The 12235-nt window shown below is 42.2% G+C and overlaps 1 protein-coding gene across 8 annotated transcripts in view; it reads right to left on the bottom strand.

Annotated features, from left to right (window-relative positions):
- Positions 1–3274: 3274 nt before the first annotated feature.
- The window catches only part of TPD52L1 (TPD52 like 1), a 102316-nt gene continuing 93355 nt past the window's right edge, over positions 3275–12235 (bottom strand). For 7 of the 8 annotated variants that reach the window (XM_084775123.1, XM_084775126.1, XM_084775122.1 and 4 more), the window contains 2 exons: positions 9665–9725; positions 3275–3858 (listed from right to left, as the gene is read on the bottom strand). In XM_084775123.1, coding sequence (XP_084631249.1) covers positions 3730–3858; positions 9665–9725 — 190 coding nt within the window. In that variant the 3' untranslated portion in view covers positions 3275–3729. Of the gene's footprint in view, positions 3859–9653; positions 9726–12235 lie in introns of all 8 variants that reach the window. The other variant, XM_084775129.1, reaches the window with a different exon arrangement.

The following is a 12235-nucleotide window of genomic DNA, read 5'->3' as shown; positions in this document are numbered from 1 at the left end:
CAGTTTATCAGTTTCCTCTCACAATGAGACTTTAACTAAACTTTATTTCCTAACAAGAAGAGATAATTGTTGAATCCATCAGCAATGTCTACAAATATTAGAACATTTTTTATTAAAACATTATTTTTCTCCCCCTCGGGGCATTCTTGCTCCTTGCCCAGATTGGCGTTCTGAATAACAAGTCCTGCAATTATGATTCAGAGTAAATAATTATTCTTGGGTTGAATTCAACAAAAAATAATTTTCTTTTTTTTTTTTTTGTCATTGATTGCTGGGCATTTCTCCAGCTGTGACATAATTCTCTGTGTCCTTGTATTTGGAAAATGTCAGTTTGTCTCAAATGTGCTATGACTGCTGACAGGCATGCATTGTGACAAGGTGTCCTCAGACTTGGTATTTTTATACATAAAATTTTACAGCTTAATAGTGGGGAGCAGTCATCTTTATGGGGGACCTGCTGCTGCTGCTGGTCAGTATGATATGTGTCCAGGTTCAAATGAATAGGAGCCTGGGTAAGACATGAGGAGGAGGAGGAGGAGGAGGAGGAGGAGTGTGCATGCATGCGTCTAGGCTCAGGATCTAGAGACCTGAGTTCAGTACGGTATGCGTCAAAGTTCCAGGGCTCGCAGCCTGGTTCTCAGTGTGAAACCTTTAGATTCTGACTTAATACAAGGTATGCCATGAGGTCATTGCTCTCAAGTAGTATTAATGCTTTATGAAATGAGTTGTTTTTCGAGAAGTTACTAATGAAAAAGCCCTGGCCGCTGGTGGCTCACCGTGTGATGGCTTCTGTTGTCAGCCATGAGGCCAACTCCAGAGCCACGGAGATATTCCTGAACTTCCAAAATGAGGAGCTAAAATACACCGACTTTTTTCTTACAAAGAATTCAGACTCAGGTGTTTGTTTCATCAACAACAGAAGACAGGCTAAGACATTCGTGGTTCACTTTGGTCTGCCTTGAGATAAAGTAACCCTCTATGATGTGAATTAAAAGTACTAATGAAGGGCAGCAAGATAGCTCAGCAGGTAAAGGAGCCTACTGCCAAGCCTGACGGTGTGAGTTCAAATCCCTAGGGCCCTACATGGTGGATGGGGAGAACCAACCCCAATAAGAGCCTCTGACCTTTATATGACCCTACCCTGTAGCATGTGCCCCCACCCCTCAACTCCCACACGCAGAATTTGCAGGGACTGAAATACATTCTTGGCTTAGGTATTCTTCCTTGTGCATCCTGTTGACATGAGACCATTTTGTGAGCTGCCATGTGGGTGCTGGGAATTGAACCCGGGACCTTTGGAAGAGCAGACAGTGCTCTTAACCACTGAGCCAACTCTCCAGCCCCTGACATGAGATCATTTTGATTTGTTAGTAAAAGGTTTAGTCATTGCGAACAAATCTTCTTTAGTACCTGTCAAAAGACTTTAAAAATGCACATGAGTGAGCACAGCCGGGCAAGATCGAAACACTCAACAGGCTTCCAGCTCAGGAGGATGAGCTTGTGCATGTGAAGCCAGATGGAAATAGGCCAGTCCTACCTGAGAATGCTGACAGCCCACTGACAAATGTCTGTATGGTTGTTCTGAGTGCTGTTGCCCATACCGCACACTGGAAAAGGTCACCCCCAGGTCAGAAGGGATAAGCAGCCTTACCGTAATGGAGTTGTTTCAAATGTGAACATGGAGGAGTGTTTTTTTGTTTTGTTGTGCTTTGTTTTGAGACTGGGTCTCATGTATCCCAGGCTGGCCTCCAACTCACAATGTAGAGCAAGGAAGACCTTGAAGTCCCCATCCCCCTCCCACCTCCATCTCCTGACTTCTGGAGTGAATATGGTTTATTAAAAAAAAACTGGTAAACATAGAATTTTGATGAATGTGTTATAATTGTCTCAGCCTTACAATCCAAAAACAGTATTTAAATTTTCATAGAAAAATGTTCAAGAAAACTAATATACTAATATCTGTGCATTAGAAACCTTGAGATATTAGTATATTAGTTTTCTTGAACATTTTTCTTACTGCTTTTGGATTGTAAGGCTGAGACAATTATAAGACAGAAGTGGTGGATGGAGACACTTGTTTACCAGACAACGCTCTGTCTGATATAGTTCGCTGTGCCAAACGTGGATTCAAAGATAGCAGAGAGTCACAGACGCTGAATATTTGGAATTCATTGGAAACCGGAAATTGAGTATGGAAGACTGTGTCTGTCACTCTGTGTCTGAGGAGCTGGTGTGACTTTCATGGCAGCTAGGCAGCGTTGGCTTCCTGCCAGAGAATGCTAGCACCCCTGCTGGAAGCACTGTTTGTCTGACCTGCCCACTGTGGATCAAGTACACTGTCCAGTCCCCCATGCTAATGTCCCTCAGCAGGTATGTGACCTTGAACCAGCTTCATCTTCCATTATATGTATGCTCTGGGTAGATTATCATGCTCCATCAACTTGAACAAAAGTTTTTTTTTAGGTTAGCCTTGAACTTACTATGTAGCTGAAGATAGCCTAGAACTTCTGGTTCTCCTGAGGACTGAGATTATAGGTTTGGACCAGCATACCTGGTTTATTCAGAGCTAGGGAAGCAAACCCAGCACTTTGTCCATAGTGGACAAGGACTCTGATGAGTTACATCTCTAGTCCATTCTGTGGGTAGATCTTTTTTAAAGTTGTTAATTGTTTTAGTTAACATGTCTATTTGGTACATATTACGAATGTGCCGTAGGTTGTATCCCTACTACCAAATACAAACAGGTTCCCATTGTGAAGAAAATAGAAGCATATAGTGTAAGAAGTAAAAGTGACTGCAGGGAGCTGTGTAATGTTCTCATACATGTAAACAATGTGTAAGCTGAAAAGTCATCCTAACCCAACTTCTCCAGGGGTTTTCTTCTCAGATGCTCCTTACCCAAGTAGCTACTGTCCTGGACACACTGGAGGGAATTTTAGCATCTTTAGATGATAATTTGTCTTTTGTGTGTGTGGGGGGGGGGCGGTATTGGTTTTTTGAGACAGGGTTTCTCTGTTTAGCCTTGGCTGTCCTGGATTCACTTTGTAAACCAGGCTGGTCTTGAACTCATAGTGATCCACCTGCCTCTGCCTCCTGAATGCTGGGATTAAAGGGGTGCACCACCATGCCCGGTGATAATTGGTCTTATAACTCCTGTCTATCTTCTTCATCATGTTAAAAGTTGAGTTAAAATTACCCCTGTAGAATCATCGCTCACAAGTTCAAGTCGTAAGTAGGTAGCTCCAATGGGCCAAAGAAACCGAAGATCCAGCCATCACTAAAATGAATTATTTTAATGACTTAAATAAATGTACATAATCGATGTGGGCGAGAGCGATCACAAGCAGTTTGGTGGAGTTTGTATTGATGTGGCGTACTGCCGGAGTCAGTCTTGAAGCGAGCCACCTGTTGATCTACAGAGAGCACGCACCTCTGCATTCAAAGATTTGCACATTGTTATGGAGACCAAGCAAAAAACAAAGCTAATGACTAGTAGCTGAGCAGTGTGTTTAGGAAAAACACAGTGAGTTACACAGACTAGAATTACTTCAGTGTGCTGGTCAAGTGGTCCAGCATCAACAGAAATGCAAATGGAAATGACTTTATTAAATTTTTTGGAGAGGCCATTTAAATAACGTTATCAAAACTTGAGTTTCGCAGTGGGATTTTGGTCTTCATATTGGGAGATGAGCAGGCATATTGGCTGGCAGCAGCCTAGGCTGGCTGGATCTAGCATTGCAGCTCTTCATCCTTGGTCTGCCGGGATCCTCCTGAAGCATTCTGGGAGCTGGCATGTGCTGTGGAGTTCAGGACCTCCTCAAAACTGCCTCCACTGTGGTTTGTCCCACCTACTTTCGTCTGAAACAGGCAGGTGAGTGAAAAAATCCAGTTAGTTTTTTTTCCCCCACTATAATTTTTTATAACTTTTTAAAATAGGAGTGACAAAAGTTTAATTACTTTTGATTTCAGAAATAACCATTTTTCCTCAGAGGCACATGAAGTTATCAAAAATTATCTCCATTATAGTCCAGAATGTCATTCACCTCAGTTCTGGGATAAGATTCCAAACTTTAATTTCACACAAGTTTGCCATGCTTCCTTTTATCTCTCCTACTTGTAAAATTCTAGTCCCTGTAGGAATGGAATCAGGTCTCTACTTGTGCAACATCTGTCCCTATTCACTTAGAAAATGCATTCAGTCAAATTGGAACTGGATCTTAGATTAATTCTTCCAGTCTTCCAAATGTATAAACATCCTTATGTGCCTTATACATAGGCTTGCTATTTCAGACATAAGTGGAGGCCTATCCTAATATCTGAAAATGTCTCTCTTGTGTGTCTGTGTATGCATCAACATGTAGTTGTAGACCCATGGTTTTGTGAAGGTGTGCATGGACATGTGAGTGTGTGCATGAGGAAGCCACAGGATAACTGCAGGTGCTACCCACCAACTTTTTTTTTCAGTCAGAATCTCTTTTTGGCCTGGAATTCTCCCAAGTAGGCAAGGCTGGCTGGGCAGCAAGCCCCATGTACCCATCTCTACCTTCCCAGAGTTAGGATTACCAGTGTGTATCACTATGCCCTGCATTTTTAACAGGGGTTCTTGAAATTGAACTCTTGTCATGGTGCCTGCACAGGACAAGAAGCCTTCTACCTACTGAGTTATTGCTCCAGCCTACCCCTGACCCCACCATTTTTGGGTCTGGGTTTTTGTTGTTGCTTTGTTTTGCTCAGAGCAATAGGAATGTCTTATCTTTGTAGGCAAGTGACAGAATCCCTGAGGACACTATATGCAGTGGTTTGAAAGAAAATGGCCCTCACAGGCCCATAGGGAGTGGCACTATTAGGATGTATAGCCTTGTCAGAGTGGGTGGGGCTTTGCTGGAGGAAATGTGTCACAGTAGGAGTGGGCTTTGAGATCTCCTATATTCAAATTACATCCAGTGTGGCTCACAGCCCCCTGCTGCCTGCACATCAAGATCTAGAACTCCCAGCTCCTTCTCCAGCACCATGTTGGCCTGCATGCTGCCATGCTTCCTGCCATGAAGGTAATCAACTAACCGTCTGAAACTGTAAGCCACCCCTAACTACATGCTTTCCTTTATAAGAGTTGCCATGGTCACAGAGTCTTTTTACAGCAATAGAAGCCCTAACTAAGACACTATCAGATAGGTCTCTTTTGTGTCTTTGTTTATGGAGTCACTAGAAACAGAAAGAAGTCAATTTACATTTTAAATAGGTACTTAGGTATTTTGAATGATTCTTCATTAAAAGATCTTCAAATCAACATTTTACATTCTAAAATATGTAATGCAAATCTGAACACACACACTAGCCTTTCCTTAAGCATCCACAATGTGTGAAGACACCAGAAGAGAAGGAAAGAGAAGAATAGATGATGATGATGATGATGATGATGATGATGATGATGATGATGATACTGTAATCGACACTGTAACTGTGTCCACACCCACTATCACCAAAGCCAGACTGGCGTGTCCACATCATGGGAAGGTGCTCATTCTGCCTGGCCTGCCCTTTAGAAACCTAACTGGGCAGGGATAGAGAGATGGCCCACTAGTTGTTCTTGCAAAGGACCCAGGTTTGATCCTCAGCACTCATATGGCAGCCTGTAGTCATCAGTAACTTCAGTTCCTAGGAATCTGAAACCTCCTTCTGACCAACACGGGCACCAGGCATACTCACAGTGTACAGACATATATACAGACGAAACACTCACACATAGAAAAGAGAAGAAAATAAAAAGGAAATCTATAAAAGCTTAACCTCTAGGTTAATTCTCTAATTCACCTATCATAAAAATTCTTTTTGACTTTTAAATTCAACATTCTACATTGCTTAGATCAGAAATAAATTTATTTGTTTCCTTCAGAGTCTTCCTAAGTATCCCAGACTGGCCTGTAACTCTACACAGGCCAAGCTGAGTTCGAACCCTCAATTCCCTCTGTCTTAGCTGGTATCCCAGGCATGTGCTACCTACCATGCCTGACCAGAAGAACAATTTCTGTGAAAGGCCAAAGAGTAAAATATTTCATACTTCAGAAACAAATCATCTTGCGCATTCATACTTAAATGAGCTGCTGTAGAAAGCAGCCGCCATAGTGCTAAGGAGTGAGTATGTGTGGGGTGAGTAGGTACAGACACTGCGATTTGAATTTCACATAATTTAAATTTCGTATTTCACAAAGATATTATTTTGATGTTTTTAAACAAACACACACACAAAAAAAACCAATTCTAGCTTATATGTAATCCAAAAAAGAGTAACCTGCTGGCTCAAAAGCATTAAGTTTATGGACCCTTTGCATAAAACATCAAGCCCCAAACCTGAGATCTTAGCACTGGAAAGAAGTGGGGTAGCTGCAATGCTTTCAGCTCCGATTTCCACTGCACTGTTTCTTTCCAAAGAAACACGTAGGATTAATTTAATGTAATCTACTGGGCAAAGGGTTCCAGTTGCTTTGGGTTTTAAATTTTTGAATTCTCACCAGGCCTAGTAGCCTGCACCTTCAGTCCCAGTGCTCAGGAGGCAGGGGGATTTCTATGAGTATGAGGCCAGGCTGGTTCACAGAGTGAGTTTCAGGACAGCCAAGGCTACATAGTGAGATCCTGTCTCAAACAAAACAAAACAAAACATGGAGTTCTCTTCAGGCTTCTGTTTAATAATAGAAATTACTGCAGTGTTGTGTCAGGTGACTTCTAATTACTGATGTATCCTCTTAGACCTCATCTTATTTTCTGTTTTCTCAAACTAATATAGTAAGATAAAGAGGCAAGTTTTATGAAATCAGCTGGGCAACCAAGTAGAATTCGGAGATTTCCTAGCCAGGTGTGTTTAGTGTCTGTTCACTGCCGTGCTTTGTGTGGCACCCCATAATGCTTTGCTAAAGCAAAGGTGCAAACAGGGAACCTCTTCTGCACCCTCCTCTTTACAAAATTTTTACACCTAAGAATCGATCACATTGTCTCCAGAATTATAATTGTTCTATGCAGACAATTTTGTTTGAACTGCAGAGTTGGGCTCCTAATCTCTCCAAGTAACTGTCTGGGAGAACAGAAGACATCAAAAGGCGTCACACACTGGATCTGTCTTCAGTGTTTGAAGGTTTGATTCAGACAGGGTAGTGGGTTCACCGAAGAGCAGCTGGCCTGAGACTGTGGTCTGCATGACAGGGAGGGGAGAAGGGTGGGCAGCGGGCGGGATGCTGACATCTGTGCTGAAGTGGAACATGGCTCAATACACAAAATGTGCTTTCGTAGGTTCTGGCTCTGCGCCTGTCTGTGCTGGGTGGAATAGCGAGAATTCTGGTTATCTGCCCAGGGGACACCAGATGATATGTCCTTTGCCAGCATGTTGGCAGGACCAAAGTCTGTACGATCATGAACTGGAAGGCTTCCCATGGACTATGAAACTGTTGTCCATTGAACTGGATATAAAAGAAGACAAACTGGCTTGGAGCAATGTCCAGTGGTATGTCTCAGATTGTTTGTGGGGATGGTATCACTGCACATGGCAGAACATTTTTTTTTCTTCTTTGTAGACCATAAACATGACTTAAGTCCCTGTCAGGGGCTTAACAGCCAAGCTTAAATTGGAGCTTGTGCCTGGAAAGTAGCAAGGAGACATCCATTCTTCCTTACTGAGCTAGTCCCTCTAGAGAAAACAGCCTCAAGGTGCACACGTGGAGACTGCTATGGAAGCTTAGGAGGTTTAGAACACAGAAGCAAATGGTTGCTAGTCAGCTATAGAAGAGGAGGCTGTAATATAGCTATTACTTGGTCTGAGCAGCAGGGAGCAAATGAGAAGTTTCTATTGATAATTGGGAGGCTCCATACAACACCTGGGGACATAAGCTGTTCTCTGCTGCCTCCGTGGGCAGAAAACTCAGGCGTGTGGGTTGTGAGTCTTGTTCAAAGGCCAGTTGCACCAGCCGTGAGGTCTCAGCCTCTGGCAGGCTGCATGGGTATGTGCCCAGTGTGAAGGAGGAGGTTAGCTGGATACCCTCTGGCTCCAGGAGGAAACAATAAGAGGCTGAGATTGTGACTCCAACACTTTCACTGCATGGGAGCCATGCACGACCCTGTTTCCTAAGAGCAAACGAAAATAGGCAACTCTTTATTTCTTCCTTGGTTTCTTCATCTCTTGAGACTAAAAACTACAACTTCTCCTACATCAGACCTCCTTTAACAAGAAACAGACCCTGAACTCATGGGCTGAAATCCAAGTGTTGAGAAACTGACTTGGGATTTTTTTTTTGAGCCTTTTATTTTGATACAATATGTTCTAGGGAGACAGATGCACACAATGCTTATTTTATTTTCTTAATGCCCTACTTTACAGAACAACTTAATGGCTCCTACAAATTGTTACACATTCCCCCAAAAGAGAAAAGGTTGGCGAGCATTAGACAATGCTGAGGGGTGAAGAAGCCAACGAAGGCGTAGTATACACTCCATGACAGTTTCGTTCTGGAGCCTTCAAAACCTGGTCATGGACCTAAGAAAGCAGACCTTGTGAAAGACCCTGCTTTAGGGAAGAACTTTTGGGTCCAAATCACTGGAAGCAGTTAGTTAGGAATAACTTACATGCTGGCAGACAGTACCATGTAATTCATGTGAGATTGACGTGGCGAGGGTCTGGAGGCAGCTCAGTCATTATTATCCTGACCTAGAGATCCCAGTAATAGTAGAATATAGCAATAGACCGCCTAGTATAGTAAGTAGACAAAGGCGTAACAGCATATGTAGGTGGCATCTTCCAAGAGATTCTCTTAGTAATTGATTTTCCTATTTTACATTTGTGTCTTTAATTTCAAGCCTAGTTTTTCTTTTGCCCCCCACATCTTTGTAGATTCACATCTATGCTTAGACAATTAATGCAAGATTAACACCCACCACGGAACGGGCATAATGTCAGTTGCTACCCAGGGGTTAAATGCATGACTAGAAAACAATGCATTTTTTTTGTGGCCCTGCTTAATTTTTTTCACTGTGATAGTCAAACTGTATTGTGGTCAGTATGTAAACTTAGTGAATCGTGAAGAGGTGTTGGTGGTGTTAATAGTAGATGGCATTAGGGCACATGGGGACCAATTTGATTTTGACACTTCATGTCCAAACCGGAAGACGTGTGCGCTATTATAGAAATTTCATTCATTTTCTATCCACAATTCACAAAGGTTTGTACACCTTTCCGGGGATAGTGTTATGAAATTAAGTAGTGAATGAAAACCCAGTTCATGCCAGGTGTGGTGGCGCACACCTTTAATCCCACCAGTCAAGAGGCAGAGGCAGGTGGATCGTTGTGAGTTCGAGGCCAGCCTGGTCTACAAAGTGAGTCCAGGACAGCCAAGGCTACACACAGAAACCCTGTCTCGAAAAACCAAAAGAAAGAAAGAAAAAAAAAACCAATTCGCTTTCATGAGCAATCTATCTACCCTGAGGATGCAGGGATTACTCTTCACTGCCGATGTTATCCAGAGGTTTCTATGGGAGGAAAAGGCCTGTCATTATGTGCGCCTGCCTTCCTAGCAACACAGAACGGTGATGGCCCTCCCTCCCTCGCCTTCAGTACTAATGGTGGTAATGACTAAGCTGTCCTCATGAAATGGACTCAGTCATACACAACTCACTTCATCTGTACCTTGAGGCTTGTGACAGTTGTCTCAACCCTCTCCTCAAATGATTTGAAAGTAGGAGAATTCCTAAAATAAAGAAAGAGAGGTCAGCTCTAAAGGCCCAGTGTCTTAGCAACCATGTTGTTTGGTTCTCAGTTCTTGTTTGTAAATATCACCTCCGCACCAGAGCTGGCTGTCAGTTTTGCCACCTACACCAACTGTGTCTTTAAATGTGTTTTATTTCTGCTCAGGTAGGTCCGGGAACATAGGTATAGAGTGTTTCTAAGTAAAATGACCAGATGCCTGCCTGTGTAACATATAACATTAGCACATGGTAGTTATCCAACTAGAACAATCCCATAGTCCTCTCCGAGTCACTTTAATGAGTCAGTGGACTGACAGCAGATTTTACATTTGTTAATTTATTCTTTTCTACCACAACAATCCTCTCCCTAACTCGTCTGTTTATTTGTTTTAGTGAACAGAGGAAGATCTGTTTAAATGCCACGCATAGGTTTTACTACTTGGAAAGTTAAAGCTATTTTTTTTTCTTCAGTAAATATGAGACAAGACAGACAATAAATAGCTCAAGGAGGGAAAAAATGTTTCTGGTTTTTCTCTTCCTGTGCCTTAAAAAATAATGATGTTGACAAATTCCAGGCAGTGGTGTTTCTGAAAGTTGATGTTCTCATTATTTTAGGCTGGATACCCTCATCTGGCATTTTATTTATGACTCAACTATTGTGTTGTATCATCTATCTATTATCCTGTGGCTTTAAGTCATTTGGTGCTTTCTTTGTTATATCTGACCATAAAAAAAAAGAAAGAAAGAAAGAAAAAGAAAAGAAAAAAAATCACTGAATCCAATTAAAGAAATAGAGATAAACTAAAAGATGTATCTTAAATTTTGCATGTCACATTTCAGTAACAATTACCATTATCTTCAAGTCAAATATTTCAATTTTATCAAACTTGATACACTACTGTTCTTTCTTGAGTGCAGAGGACACTAATATAAGAGGAAGGCTTAGAGAGTCTTCCTAAGGGAGTGTGGCTCGAACATTTAGGTTTCGCTGTAAGGTGTGGGATGAGCCACGACTGTGGGATGATCAAGAGGCAACTGACACACAAAATGCATCCACCAGGTCTTTGGGTCTGTTTTAGGGTTGCTCCTGTGACTCTGAAGGTCCCCGTGGCTAGAAAAAGACCCCCACATCTACCCCATATCTTATACATGGCTCGAACATTAGTGAAGTCCTGTGAATCATCTTTCATAATACCCTTATTTGGTGATGAAATTACATTTGTATGACTCAAAGTCATATAATATTGGCACTCCATATTCTCTTTGGGCTTTACTTGGCCTCGCCTGCTTACATGAGTTATGTAGGCCTGCAGTGCAGAGACATGTAAGATGTATGTTTTCAGAGACAGGTAAGATGTATGTTTTGTTGATTTATCTTAGATTAGTAAACTTAATTTCCTTTCTACATTAACTTCAGAAAGTTCCTGAGATTGACCTTGACCTACAGGCGACAAGATGGATTTCTTAGTCAAAGAGTAAAATTGTGTTCATTTCGTCTAATCCTTCTTTGAACGCAGAGATGTAAACTTAGTCAGTCAAGGAGCTACAAGTCTTGAGTTGTACCTCTCAGGCTGGGTGTCTTCCGTGAGCTGGTAACAACTCATTTGACGATGAGCTAAGCAATCTCATTTCTACCAAACAGGGAAAAACCAAACACTGTGGTTAAATTTCCCAACCAACTAATCGAGCAAATCTCCCCGGTGTAGAAGAGACTTCATTAGGCATAGAAGAACAAACATTCCTCTAATTAAATTACACTAGAATGCATGCTGAGGAACAGGGAGAGCTTATTTAATCAAATTTAATTACATCATGTACAACTATAAACCTTGATACTGCAAATGACCCTAGGAAGAATTTGGTTCCCATGATCTCTACTATTTAAAGTCACTGAATTCCCTCTGCAATGACTTTAAATCATAAGGTATATGGGGTGAAGCGAAGGAAAGGCATGATTTTGACTGAAGTATGGGAGAAGGTCCCAGAGGTTTGGTGTGCTCTTTACCCCACACTGACAGCAGCCCTGGCTGCTGGAGCTCCCTCTCTCCTCCCACCCCACCCCGCACCCCTGCCACCACCAAAGAGCACCATGGGAAGAGCAGCAAATCTGGCTCTAGCCTCTTTTCAGTACAGTGCAACTGATATCGAATGGTTTCTAGCATGGCTGTAGCACTGATGTCTGGCAGAACTGTGCTACAGCCTGCCTCTTCTCGCTCGTGTATGAACGTCGGTGCCTCCAGACTATTACCACTAGCATGGATTTTTGTCTTTTTTAAAACCATACTGTATCACTAATCCATGTAACTTGAACTTGGATGTTTTTCTCCCCAGTAAAATCTCCAGGACTATAGTGGCCTGTCCTCCTTAAACTTTCAGCAGACAACTCACTCAACATCTTAATGATATCTTTCATGAACCTGCCACCCTGTTAGTCTCACATTCTCTCTCTCTCTTTCCCCCTCCTAGATGTGCATTTAATTATGAAAATGTGTTAAGAATGTTCTAGGCCTTG

The sequence above is a fragment of the Acomys minous genome (assembly GCF_964271855.1).
Source record: "Acomys minous genome assembly, chromosome: 3".
NCBI lineage: Eukaryota > Metazoa > Chordata > Mammalia > Rodentia > Muridae > Acomys > Acomys minous.
The sequence above is the reverse complement of the archived record's forward strand: the minus strand, read 5'-3'. Positions and strand labels throughout refer to the sequence as shown.